Source organism: Micropterus dolomieu, linkage group LG17 (assembly GCF_021292245.1).
Source record: "Micropterus dolomieu isolate WLL.071019.BEF.003 ecotype Adirondacks linkage group LG17, ASM2129224v1, whole genome shotgun sequence".
Classification (NCBI taxonomy): Eukaryota; Metazoa; Chordata; class Actinopteri; order Centrarchiformes; family Centrarchidae; genus Micropterus; species Micropterus dolomieu.
Genome location: NC_060166.1, coordinates 1,560,502 through 1,575,099, shown reverse-complemented (window position 1 = coordinate 1,575,099; position 14,598 = coordinate 1,560,502). Strand labels below are relative to the sequence as shown.

General features: G+C 40.7%; 1 protein-coding gene across 1 annotated transcript in view; it reads right to left on the bottom strand.

Annotated features, from left to right (window-relative positions):
* The window catches only part of adamts17 (ADAM metallopeptidase with thrombospondin type 1 motif, 17), a 236,219-nt gene that overhangs the window by 156,332 nt on the left and 65,289 nt on the right, over positions 1-14,598 (bottom strand). The window contains exon 7 of the mRNA XM_046074026.1: positions 13,780-13,823. Coding sequence (XP_045929982.1) covers positions 13,780-13,823 — 44 coding nt within the window. The remainder of the gene's footprint in view (positions 1-13,779; positions 13,824-14,598) is intronic.

Below are 14,598 nucleotides of genomic sequence, written 5' to 3'. Positions count from 1 at the left end.
ATGGGATAAGACTGTACAGCAAAAACGTCTAATAAACGACTAATTCTCTAGGAGGAGTTCATTAAAGTGCAGAGTGTGTAAATGGCCAAATGTGACAATTAAATCCAAAAGGGCCAACTTCCTGGTGGTTGTTGTCCCGCCTGCCGTGTGTTCAAAGTTTTGTAAGTTTTCATGAATGTTAGGCAGTCAAAAATGAAATGTGTTTATTATTTCCCCAGGTCAGTACTCAAGTGAACACGCTGCAACTGGGATTCGAACCATCTCATCAGGAAGGAAGATATAGCAAGTTAAAGAATTAGGGACGGGGTGAGACCTCAGGCTGTAATTACAACAGGGAGTGAATGAGAGACAATTGAGAGTTTCCAATCAATTAAGGTTCAGAGATAAAAAACTAAACGTCCACTAAGCAAGATTTTGACATTTCGAGGAGAAAAGGCATGTGGCTGCATCAGTTTGCCAAAAAATTTGTGGTCTGCAAAATCCTCCTGTCGCCACTCTAACTGATCACATGACACACTGGTGAAGTCTGCTAAAAGTTGTAAAACCCTTCACTTTGGAAGGGCATAGCTCCTAAACTAAACATTTTTTTAGCAAACACCAACAATACAACTTTGAAAGATCAACAGCTTTTCTGCAACTTACAGGTGAAATTGAGTCTCTAGCTGCACATATGCCGGAGCACTAAGCTCTTAAAGTTGGAAGAGTGGAGTACCTGCTCCCATAGGAACCCATTCATTTTAAAATGCATAAAAATATTAATATAAAATCAACTATAACAGATATCAGCCACACAGGTAATAGCACCCATCTCATGAAGAAGATGTACAATTTGAAGTTGGAACCAAGTTTGTAGGACAAACGGTACAGGAGAAGATAGATGCCAAAACACGGCGTAATGAATTAGCATCATTAAGTTCCAACAACAAACAGCTCTGTAAAGTTTAAAGCTATAATGTACTAACATTATGACCCGAGGAATTTCACTATCAATCTGGGGGAGCACAAACCTGTATCACGGAGATGGTCTGTGCCAAGTTTGGTGCCGATCAGACTTGCGCCTTCAGAAGAGTTAATCAAAATAGGTTTTTCAGTTTTCGCAATTGTGTGAAGAAAAAGTCTAAGCGGAAATGGGGCGTGGCCTATACTATGAGATTCAGCAGGATCCCCCAAATGCATGGATGTAAGGTTTTTGATATGCGCCTTCGTAGGCAGGAGTTCCAAGCCCAAACGCAAAAAATTTGTTATAGTGCCCCCTAGAGGTAGAAGCATGCAAATTTTTGCGCCTGCGGTCGCTGCGGTGACCTGGACCTACCCTGTGAGTTTTGCGTCTGTAGCACTTACCGTCTAGGCCGCAGTATGCGTTTTCTTCACGGAAGAATAATAATAACAAATGAGAACGATTCCAATAGGGGTTAAGGTACCGGTACCATGCTTCCCATCACGGTACTCAGAACCGCAATGACTTGCGGGCTTGGACTCCTAATAATAATAATAAAGAGCGAAGACAACTGAAGTGTGACTGCTACCGCTGCAGCAAAGTACTGTTCCATCAGCAATTTAAAGTCCTATAGCGCTACCTACAGGTAAAAGAATCACATGCCACAGACTAATTCAGTTAAATATTAAAGGCACACCAGTAGCAGGATAGTGACACTTCAGAGCAACACTACCTGTCACGCTTCACGTGCGAGGGCCCGTCCAGCGCTGATTTATTTGAGGTCCAGTCCACTGTTGTCGAATAAAATATATAGAGCTATCAACTTTTTTAAGGAAATACTGATATCCAGGTAAACATTGATTGCATTTAGAAAGACTAAGATACAAATTTAAAAACACCACAGCAAGTCAGTGGGAACTGAATGCATGTTATGCTTCAAAGCACCAATAGAGGGCAATCTATGACCACAAATGCGTGGCAGAGCACTGTTTTGATTTATATTTTCTGTGACGTGTAGTCCAGTGATGCAAAATAACATGAAGACACAGAAAACGACTAATCTTATGAAAAGCTTATTCCATGTACACAATTACTGCATTTAGAAAGACTAACAACATACACATTTAAAACCGACCACTGCAAGACGGTCTCCACACAGGTGTTTGAAGTTGAAAGCATTTATCAATGCTGCTGGAGGTGGGATTGGAACCTGGGTCTGAATGAAAAAAGATGGCTGGGACCACAGTGCTCTAATCAAGCAAACTATAGAGGGACACAGCTGATAGAGCCACAATTTGACTAGCGATAGCTCTCACACTAAATAATAAACGGCAAAGACAAGTGAAGTGTCTTTCTAAGAACTATACTGTCTTTCTAAGAACTATAATTGACAGCATACACAACCATCTTTGTAACTTTTCTTCGTTTTTTATTAGGATCTCCATCAGCACCAGTATGTTGGCTATTCTCACTGGGGTCCAGTCAACTGTACGGTCATCATGAAACATTGATTATTAAATAATAGGGGTGTGACGTGATCTCGCGCCACAGGATCTGCGTGAGTCTCGTGAGACAGCTTTTTACCTGACAAGAATTCTCTGGATTGGCTGGTGTCGGTGAGGATCTGTCTGCTCCCGCCTACATCTATCCTGATTAGAGCAGTCCCAAGACCGTCCACCAATCTGCGAGCTGTGTTTGGGGCCTGCTGCTTGAAAAGCTGTCACACTGCCGTGCAAGAGGCTCTTATTGTCATTTATTGTTTTACCTCTATGCAGATCACTGTGTGTATTTACAGATCCTAAACGTATGTATATTGTGTGCTGATTGCAGCAGCTTCACTTCTGTGGCTTGCTTGTGTCTTGTGATTGTGAGAGTCAGTATTTATTTTTGTTAAGAGTAGTCTTTGTGTTAGCTATTTAACTGAAGACTTTGTAACTCTGTTGCAGCAGTTTATTTCACTACTGAGAGTCAGTAAGTGGTTTTTTTTGTTGTTTTGACACACACTTGAGTTAGTTTGTGTTTAACCGTGTGTCTGCAGAGTTGGGCTAGGGTTTAGAGTAAGTACTGACACCCACTCTACACGTAGGATTTTCCTTTGGTTAGCACATTAGGTTTAGGGGTGCTGCGCTCCTAGGGATCTCTTTTTGTTATCTTGAGTTTATGTTTTCGCAGCACCCACTTGCCCAACTTTAGTTTGTTTAAACCATGTCAACTTTTGTAAATAAATAAATTTTCCATGAGAATTGATACCCAATTATGAATTTTAATATTCATAAAATCAAACCAGATTCCTCGTTAAGGGCACCACCGGAGTTGTTATAATCCTAGAATCTCCGGACCTCTAGGTAGTTTTAATAATTATACAATTATTACTAGTGATCAGTTAGTTAATAATCACTCAATTATCTTAAATCAGTCAGTCAGTCTCATATCTAAAGGGTCAATTCTCTTGGCAGGAACTAGAAATAGGCAACACACACAGCTCTTGATTATATTACAGTGAATTTATTCTCTAACTAAGTTGATAAAAAGATGGTTGAATACCGGGAAAATAAACAATTGCTGAACAATGAGAGATGGAGGTTCGATTGTGGGAAGAATTTGACTCATACGGCATAGGAGAACTAATGAAAGTAAGCTAACGCTATGAGTTTAGGAGTTAGAAAGGACATCCCTGAACACAGAATGCTTTAAGTCTTACTGCTTGTCGACAGCCTGCTTTGGCCTGTTGCACGGGTCCCACGCTAGCTGCCGATCCTGGGTTTTTGCTAGGGATTCTCCGGGGTTCTCCGTGTCCTCTGTCTGGCAATTCGGCTGTTTTCAGGTTTCCTTCGTTGTAGCTGGCGAGCCCACGTGGCTTGGTCTGACCTCGGTGAAGTTGGCTCGACGGACTTAACAGAACAAAAGAAATAAAATAAAACAAACTGATGGGCAGATCGATGTCTCGGCACTTCACGTGTGTAGCTTCAAGCGAAACAAAAGGCCTGTCTCGCTGGCCGACTCTGATGGCGTTGCCTGGCGAGGCACGCCGAACGCGTGCCGAAGCGTCCAGCGAGCCGAGGGGAAGAGCGGAGGAGAAGAGACAAGAAGAGAGCAGAGAGAGAAGACACAAGAGAACGAGCGACGTCGCGGGGGCGTTTCAGGTTTCCCAAGGGACTGCCTTTCTAAACTTAAGGTCTAAAAGAAAAGAAATCTATTTGTGCGTATTATAATCAAATATTTTCTCAATGGTCAAACCATGTGATATTTCAGTTTTTCTTTTTTAATAAATTTGCAAAAATTTCTACATTTCTGTTTTTTTCTGTCATGATGGGGTACTGAGTGTGCATTAATTAGAAATAAAATGAACTTTTTTGATTTTTGGAAAATGGCTGCAATGAAACAAAGAGTGATAAATTTAAAGGGGTCTGAATACTTTCCGTACCCACTGTAAATTGCAGTAGCCAATAAACTGGGCCATTTTTAAAAAATATTTTAATTGAAAATATTTGAAAGAACAAAATCTCCCACTTCAGTTCTCACCATTTGAATTCTACTTAATTTTCCACCTTACTTTTGTGTTAAATCACAAACCACAGTAATCTGCTCACATTGCTTTTCCAGTCAGACGCACATTCACACACCTACACCTGACTCTCTCTCTCCCTCTCTTCCTCTTTCTCCCTCTGGCTGTATCTGTCTGCTCTGACTTTATTTGTCAGCAGTTTTTGAAAACAACTTGCGTTTTGTATTTTTCCACGTGTGGAGGAGGTTTGTTGTTAATTACCAATAGAGACCACCGTGGCATGAATGACATTGTCACTAACAGCTGTGTTCACTGTTGCTTTACCTGCTCCCTGCTTTAAAATATCCATTATCTTCTAAAGTGATACAAGAATGCGTCTCTTTCTCTATGTTTCTCTGCAGATGTAAATAGTGAGCGTTGCGTCTTCTTCACTCTAGTGAAGAACTTCCACACACCTAAGACATGTTTAAGCATGCGTGTGACATGAGGTTACTGTCTGTGCGGCTGTGCACACACATGGCACAGTGCAGCGTGTTTGTAATGTTCAATGTGATGGGCAGAAAATTGTATATTTGTCACTGCTCGGCCCGGGTCACTGGTCATTGCTGATTAAGCAGAAAACCAGCCTATTTCAGTCCCCAGCCGATCAATAAGCACATCTCTAGCTGTAGAAAGTGACTTACTATCAAACAAGGTATTAAACAAGCTACCAAACAAGCTAGGTAATGTTATAATAACATCATGGGCTCATAGGAAAAATCTGTTTTTTTGTCATGATTCATTTATTATTGACTCAGCATCATCTGCATTAAAGACTAAATAATCAGTTCATCTGATGTTTAAAATGAATAAAACAGCCCTGTCAGCCTACTTAACATTACTGCAGTTTTCAGTATGTTTTCTCCCACGGACTCCTGTGGGAAGAGGGAAAGCAGGCAAAGGACAAAACCACTGTGAGGCAAGGGAGGGGGGACTCAAAATGTTTCTAAACTTATAATGCACTTTTATTGCCCTGTGCGCAGAGTCGCAGTCTAACACACTTCTCTGCTCCTCCATTTCAGGAGTTACTTAGTGAAAATCCTATAGTGACGGTGTCTGTCCCCCGACCATCGAAATTATTTAAAAAGGTAAACAGAAGAGGAGCTGTGCATAAAAACCTCATAAAAATTAAAACCACAAGAGCAATAGTGCAAATGAATAGGAGAGTTAAATGTGAACTCTTAAACATCAGATCTCTCTCTTCTAAAGGTGTACTAGTAAATGAACTAATATCAGATTATGATATTGATTTATTTTGTCTTACTGAAACCTGGCTGGGTGATGGAGAATATGTTAGACTAAATGAATCCACCCCTCCCAGTCATATTAATACTCACATTCCTCGAGGCACAGGCCGAGGAGGTGGAGTTGCAGCTATCTTCGACTCTAGCCTACTAATCAGCTCGAAACCTAAACCAAACTATAACTCATTTGAAAGTCTTGTTCTTAGTCTTTCGCACCCAAGTTGGAAATCACTGCAACCAATTCTCTTCGTTATAGTGTACCGAGCACCTGGCCCGTATTCTGAATTCTTATCTGAATTTGCAGTTTTTGTCAACTTTAGTCCTTAAAACGGACAAAGTTATTATTGTAGGGGATTTTAATATTCATGTGGACGATGAGAATGACAGCTTCAGTACTGCGTTTATCTCTCTGTTAGATTCCATTGGCTTCTCTCAGAGTGTTCATTAACTGTTTTAACCACACCCTCGACCTTGTTCTGGTATATGGTATGGAAATTGAACATTTAATCGTGTTCCCACATAATCCCTTTTTTTCTGACCACTGTTTGATAACTTTTGAGTTTGTATTACTGAACTATACACACCAAGACACCAAGATGTCTGTCTGATAGTGCTGTAGCTCTAAATTCATTTTCAAGTCACAAAGTCAAGGAGGATGCTAATTTCAGTCCCTCCCAAATCGATCATCTTGTTGATAGTGGTGCAGGCTCGCTGCGAATGACACTTGACTCTGTAGCCCCTCTTAAAAAGAAAATACTAAAACAAAGACGGTTAGCTCCATGGTATAATACTGAAACTTGCAAATTAAAGCAAATATCGCGGAAACTTGAGAGGAACTGGCTTTCCACCAAACTGGAAAATTTGGCAAGATAGTCTTAAAACTAGTTATGTAGTTATATTACCATGTTGTTGTTGTTGAAAAATAAATAAGTTAAATAAGTTAATTTTGCAGTGCTCTTTAATTTACAGCAATGATCACTGACATTCCTTTAATTTATGTTTTAACTAATGCTTTGTTCCAGCACCTTTATATACTCTACTATAGAAATATTATCATGTGTTAAATAACAAATATTCCTAGCTCCTGAACTAAGGATTGTTCAATATACAATATATTGTTAAATGTAAGTAGATAATCGGAAGATCCTTTGTCCCCTCATGGAACCAGTACTCCCCCCAAATGACAAATTATGTATTACATGTCATTGATTTAATGCATCTCCTGCGGTTTAATGTATCACTTGTATCACAATGCTCGTGTATTCTCTAAGTAAGAAAGTTTAACAGCCAATATTGTCAAGGAAGTATTTAATCAAGATGCTCTTACATCTGCTGTGATCCCTACGAAATGTTTTAACTATTATAATGTTTAATGATTGACAATGACTTCTTTTCGTTTATCAAATGCTTAAAACTAAGAACGGTACAACTGACATTAGACATTAAAGTTAACGGACAGAGTCTCAGAGGATACCAGAAGCCCTCCCTCAGGGGAGACAACGCCCTCCTCCTGGGATACGCCCAAAGAAACAAAACACAGCGACACGTGCTCGCTCACTCTCTTCTCCTCAACTCTTCTCACTCTGGCCTCGGAATGCTTACGTAGTGTGCTCCTTCTCTCCTAGGGCCTGTTACACCAGCAGTAACCCTAAGGACATCAAAACCCACGAACCAAATCAAGCTAACAGCCTACCACTGCAAGTTTTCTTCAAACCAAGCCATTTGAAGATGGACCTCAAGGACGAACCTGCTAGTAAAAGGTGTGACGCTAAACTGGATTGCTAACCTTAAACTTTGTATCATTTTGAATTATTTAAAGTTTTCAAAAATAAATTTCTGGGTTACAGCGCCAGAATGCAAGCTCTCATTTCAGTCTCTGTCTGAAACGAGCTGTAGATGCTCCTGTCTCTTTAAGATCCCCCACCCCTCCAAAAGCCCACTGTGTTCTGATTGGCCAAGATCCGGAAGCAGGATGATTATGCTGCCGAGTGGTACAGACAGACTGATCATAGGAGTTGCCAGGCTGAGAACAGTTCGGCTGCGGACAGTAGCTCAGGGGGTGTGGTGTGAGCGAGGGGCGGGGTTTGAGAGGCGCTAAAGTTCGCAGCTGGACAATATTGAGGTTGCAATATTACCATATATGTAAAACCGGCTCCGTATGACATCATTAAGTAAGTGAGACGGACTGTGAGACAGAGAGACAGGTGGACTATAAGACTGTGAGACGGACTGTGAGACAGAGAGACAGGTGGACTATAAGACTGTGAGACGGACTGTGAGACAGAGAGACAGGTGGACTATAAGACTGTGAGACGGACTGTGAGACAGAGAGACAGGTGGACTATAAGACTGTGAGACGGACTGTGAGACAGAGAGACAGGTGGACTATAAGACTGTGAGACAGAGAGACAGGTGGACTATAAGACTGTGAGACTGACTGAGACAGAGAGACAGGTGGACTATAAGACTGTGAGACGGACTGTGAGACAGAGAGACAGGTGGACTATAAGACTGTGAGACGGACTGTGAGACAGGTGTATGTCTGTTTGTCTCTCTCTGTGTCTGTTAGTAGTAGTACCATGTAGTACTAGTAGTAATTAGTACAGTAGTAGTGGTTGTAGTAGCAGATGCAGTACTCTGGATGTAGTACACTTAACTTCATTCAAGAAATAGCTTGCGGCAGAAGGCATTTGTGAACAATATGATCTATTTTTTAATTGGATAAAGTTGAAAAAAGTGACCACTTTGGCGAGTTGAACAACTGGTACGTTCTGCTCTGGTCAAGAAAATTTGAGGAGAACTTACGATGGCAGCCAATGTCCTTTGGAAGGGCACAGAGACAAATCTATAACTCCGAGGGATTTAAAAAGCCATTGTGAGGAACCACAACAAAATTTACTACATTTCTGCGCCGAGTGCTGAGCATTTTTTTCTGATCGCTGAGAGTTGAAAAATTTTCCACTTTGGGAAAAACGCTGTGCTTGTCACTGTCACTTTTTATCCAGCCGTCCAATCACAGTGCAGGAGGGGCGGGACTAACACCACACGAACACATCCGATCTTGAAAGAAACGATGTGCCTACTTGCCGAGTGTTTCCTCACCCGCAAAATCTCATGAACCCACGTACGGAGAGTCTGTGCTCTCATGTTTCAGCCTCCTCTTCATGCAGAGCAAGGGCCAGAGCAAGTAGGCCTACATAATTTGTGGTGACATTTTTACATTCAGTAAAATTAGGCAAGTAGGCAACTCTACTTGCAGCACATCACCTCCACGGAAATTATGTATCTTAGCAACCACAGCGTCTGGGGAAAAAAAACACTGTACCTCCAAAACGCACCTTAGCGCTCCCAGCTAGGCGTTTTCAGAAGAACAGGTGGCGTTTTCAGCTGGCAAAAAACGCTTTGGTGGACACAGGCCCTAACTCACGCAATACACACCCATTATAAACTCAGAAAAGAGCTCTAAAAAGCATAAAACTTTGAGAGCGACCGTGGACAAACCATAAAACATATCAAAAAGCTGAATACATCATTAATAGGTTAACTTCTTGTGACCAGTTTACAGTTTAAATCAAGTCTGTAGCTGAAAGTATGCTGAACTGGTGAGCTTTTAAAGTGGAGTAGGTCTCCATTCACTTACAATGGGAGAATTTTCCTAGAAAACCTTGAATATTTTGAAAAGTATTCAAGGTATCAATGACAAAAGTAATAGCACCCCATTCCTCATTGAGCATGACAACTTGGAGTGTTCAAAGACTAGTTAAACACACAGCTAGTGACACAACTAGGGACTAGTTAGCGGACAAAAAAACGTGACGGAACAATAATAAAGGCTAGCAATAACATAGGATGCGAATGCTTGCAGCATTCACACCCAGTAATAATTATACTGTCAGACTGTGAATTTGTTAGAAAGTAAGTCAGACACTGTTTCTGAATTCCATTAAGTGGAACTCAGGACTTGAAAAAGAATACAAGAACAAAGAGAACATTGCCATGCTGCCACAACATTACCACAATTGAAATACTACTACCACACTAGATACTAATTCCCTACTTAAAGCTGGAATGCAGGACTTTTACTTAAAAATTAACATCTGTTACAATCAAGCCCTAGCCAAATGAGTTCACACAATGCAAATTAAGCCATCAGGTAAAGTCGAGCCTATGGCGCAAGCTACACACGCAGCCACGCAGCCGTGAGCATTTATACTTGTGCGTTTGTGTCTGTGTCACTCTGCAATTACACCACCAAAATGCTAGTTGGCAGTGAAGTTTCTATGTTCCCTTGTGTTGACTTCTGCTGTTTGAGATGGCTAACTTCCAGTTTATCCCTCCATCAACTTGAATGGGGGTAAAATGTCTCTAACCAAATTAAAGGTAATTTGCCATGACTAATATGATGTATTTAAACCTTAATTCATGTAATTTGGTCAGGTGTTTTTGCAGGGGATTTAAAGAACAACGGTCCACTGTGGTAATGCACTATGGGACGGCACTTAAGAGACTGCAGATTTATCAACATATCTGTGCTGCTGCAGATATTTATTTAACTGAAGAAGCAGTTTTTTATTCAATATAAAGTAGCTGTGGAAATAGGCACAGTAAGAATCAAATATTCATTTATAGATGCATTTATAAATGCAAACCGACTTACAGACGTTGCTGATTTAACAAAATTAAACGTTATTTTTTGATGCTGCTTTAAACATCTACTGTCAGGGCAGTGTTCAATCAAAATTTATCAGTCAATGAGCTAATTGCATTTATATCAGCATTGGCATTTATAACAGCCGATATATGACTATTAAAAAGAAACAGAGCTGATCCTTCATTCATGTCATGGTTATTGCATGGTTCGCCCACCAGAGGGTGCTCTGCAGCTCCACTGTTCAAAATACTGCCACACCACAAAAAACACAAAACAAAACAATCAGCTGACCGGAGTCTGCTGGAGCATGCAGAAACAATGAAGGAAAGTGGCTGTGTTACCTTGTTAAAAGTATGTTGATCATTTGTCACGTTAATTACATGACTTTAAGAGGTGGTATTATACTCATTTCAGGTTCAAAATCTTGATTAGGGGTTGTACCAGAACAGGTTTACATGGTTTAATTTTCAAAAAACACCATATTTTTCTCATACTGCACATTGCTGCAGCTCCTCTTTTCACCCTATGTGTTGTACGCTCCGCTCTTGAGCTACAGAGTGATGCATCTTACTTGTACAAAATCTTTGTTGGGAGTTGCACATGCGCAGTTCCCAGGTAAGGACTACTAGCCAATCAGAAGCAGAGAAGGGCGGGTCCTAAGAAACAAGGTAGCGTGATCCAAATCAAAGCCGCTTCAGACTGTGACCGTAACCTAGCACACAACATCATTGTTCCACATCTTACCATAGACCACTACAAAAATCACCATATTTTCAACTAAATTTTCCATAAAAATTGGCCAAACAATTTGAACTCAGTAGCTTTCACATCAGGTGTAACATTAGCATTATAGTTGCATAGCTGTGTTAGCCAACGTTTACAACAACTCCGCACTTCATCAGTCTGTGAAGTTACATTGCTGTGTTTATTTTAAATATATATTTATATATTTAAATATAATTCACAACCAATAAAGCATACTTACAGGTTGTGATTGTGAATTTCCAGGCCCAAACAGAGTCGGAATTGCGTCATCTTTTAGGACTAAACGTTGAACTGTTGCCGGTGTTCTGACGATCTATCGCAAATCGATAGACTCGACTCTGCTCGGCCCTGCTCCGTTTTCCATTGCAGATAGTACCCAGAGATAGTACGCAGCTTGTCGTCATAGCGACGCCACACACAACTGCTGTGACGTAATGTTCAATGCGACACACACACCAGCGATCCACACAGCTTTCTCTTTTTTAAGTTAAAACGTTTCAACCTTCCTCAGAATATAAGACAGATAAACGGTATGAAAACCTTCCAGCTGTGTTTTCCTCTGCCGTTGTTGCTGCAGCGGTCTGTGTGATGGCGGGAGCAGAGGGCTCTGTGATCGGGCGGCTGGCCGGCTTCACACGCTCCTCAAGTGGCACAGGTATCCCCCACAGCCACTTGCGGAGCTCCTCAACATTTTTATTCAGCTATCACTTCTCGTAAAACTGTCAATATTCGAAATCTACACAGCTGATTTCTCACCTCAAAACTTCTCAGAAGTGGATTTAGTGATGAAATTCCATATGAAAACTGTAAAATATAAAACTAATATTCTCTCTGACCAATCAGCAGTCTGTTATGTTTTCACGTTACATTTTAGTATCCCTCAGCTCGATTGGAACCTCGACGGAGGTGAGGTGATACGAAAAAAAGTACCTGGAAGCAGGTACAGAGGGCTCAGACTAGCTTGGTTTGCGGGCGTGCCTGACCCCTGCTAGCCGCTTGGCAAGCTTTATGACGCGTTTTCATTGTGACATCAGAAGTAAAGGAAGTGAAGGGCTGGACTACAAACGAGCTGTTTTCAAGCGGTTCAGAGCAGAGTTTTCTGTGGGAGATGGGAACTCCCTTTGGGCTTTTTCACTTTGCAAACCTGTTACATGCACAAAAAAGATATATAACTCAATAAAGGGGGGGTGAAAAGCTAAAAAGCAGATTGCCACCTCTTTAAATAATAATAAAAATAGTCCTCATTACTTCTCCTCTACATGGCTATACTTGCTAACCGTCCCGTTTTTCATTGCCCTCTCCCAGCTTCCTCCAGACTCACAGCAGTGTGTTAAATGTTACAGTAGAGTTGAGTGGTGGAGGTTACGCTGTTGACAGACATTTCTGAAAGAGTGTGGCAGTTCTGATGAACAGTCCTCTCATTTCTCCCTAGTTCATCACTTCTAAACATCACTTACAGCAGCTAACGCTGCCCGTTGCTAGCCACAAAGTTAGCTAATGCCATGTTAATCAGTGGAGGAGCGCTAACGCTAATGAGCGGTTAAACTATAATGTTTAATGTATTCTTATATATAAATATCTGCGACCCACTTGTCTGTAGATCCATTCGGTGCATCAGAAATTATTCAACCAGAGGGGACATGTAAATAAACGTGAGCTGAACAAGTATATAACATGGCTTTCTGCCAGACAAAGTTATCTAGCTCCTCTTTCAAATGTGAAAGGTTTTAGTTATACTGTAGTTGAGTAAAATCTTAAAGCTGCAAGTCCTCGTTGTAGACAGTCATGTAGTATTAGATGCATTCAACAGCAGGTCACTGTATTGTAGGCTGCATGTTTTAGAGTCAGATGGTGGTTGAGAAATGGTTTCTCGTAGCTTTGGACAGAATTCAAGAGTGCTGGTAAAGAGATAAACTAAATGTGAATATGCTACATTAAAAGCAGTCATTACGACAGGTTATGTCTAAGTTAAAATACATGCTTATTCTCTCTCACTCTGTTTACAGATGGCTGAAAAAGTTGCACCTTCTAGCAGCAAATATTTATTGATGTGCAATTGTTTAAATGTTAAGTTGTTGACACTGTAATCTATTTTATTAATATAATCCATTCAGGAAGAGGTATTATAGCCCGCATACAGAACAGCTTTCAATATCAGCCTGTTCTAAGTGTAATTTATACAGGAAAGGGGTCTACTATCCAAATCATTTTCAAAATCAAAATATCTGATCATCAGTCAGCTCTTTTTCACTTTAATATCGACATCGGCCCCCAAAAACCCATATCGGTCAGCCTCTAGTTAGAATGGTTTGGGTTACTGCTGGTTTAAGGTGACTGTTAGTGTAAGGCATGTAGGTTAGGGTTAGAGGCTAGGGATGCCTTATGTCAACTGTGTGTGTGTGTGTGTGTGTGTAAGAATGAGACAGAGAAAGTGAAGTGACGTGAAGCAGAGTGTGTTTGAATGTCATGGTATTTAGTTCAGTAGTTCCTGAAAAGACGGTTCGAGTAAAGGAGTGCCACTTCTATCTCAAAATGGGGTCACCACATGTTCTAAAATGATTTTACAACTGATACAGACACACACACAGATATGTATGTGTGTTGTGTGGGAGAGAATGAGAGACATAGTGGTACTCACCCACAGTATCACAGGGTTCATCTTTATAAACACAGAAATCTGTCCTGAAAGAAAAACAAGAACAAGTGAACTCAGTCACTCTCTCACCATATTTTATTATTTTACTGAAAGTAGGCAATCATTCATATAGAACCCATCCACACTTTGAGTCTCTGCTTAAAGCTGGAGTGCAAGACTTTAAAATATAAATTAATGTCTATTACATCCAAGCAAAGGTAACAGACGTACAAGTTCACAAAATGCAGATTAAGCCTATCAGGTAAATCTTGCTTTATTTCGCAGTATACCAGAGTTTCTAAATCTGGTGTCTGTGGTAACATTCCTGTGCTGGGGCTCTGATAATGACATTTTTTAAGTCAACCAGCAATGATTGGTTTGCCAGGGGCAACCCAGAGCCATGTAGAGAGCTCCACGATCCACCATGCTGTAAAACAAAGGTCCATTAGGGAGAATGCTTATTATTGAGAATTGTTTATTTATGTTTGTTGTGATTGTTTGTGTTAATATGCTTTGACAACGTTGTATTGTATACAGCCATACCAATAAAGCCACTGAACTTAAACTGAACAATGATGATGCAACTCTCTCTCCACATGGCTTTGGAGTAACCGTAGCAATGGACTAGCTAGAGCAGCTAGGTGTATGGCACAGCCTCTGGCGGGAAAAACCTAAGAAGCATCCAGGAAAAGTTTCTGATGCTCCAGATAAAAAGAAACGAAGGAAACGAAGAAAAAGAAGGATTACAGTCAAACACAGATAACTATTGCCTCGTTGGAGAGTACTGAGAGAAGAGAAAGACTGAGGGCAGACATGATGTTG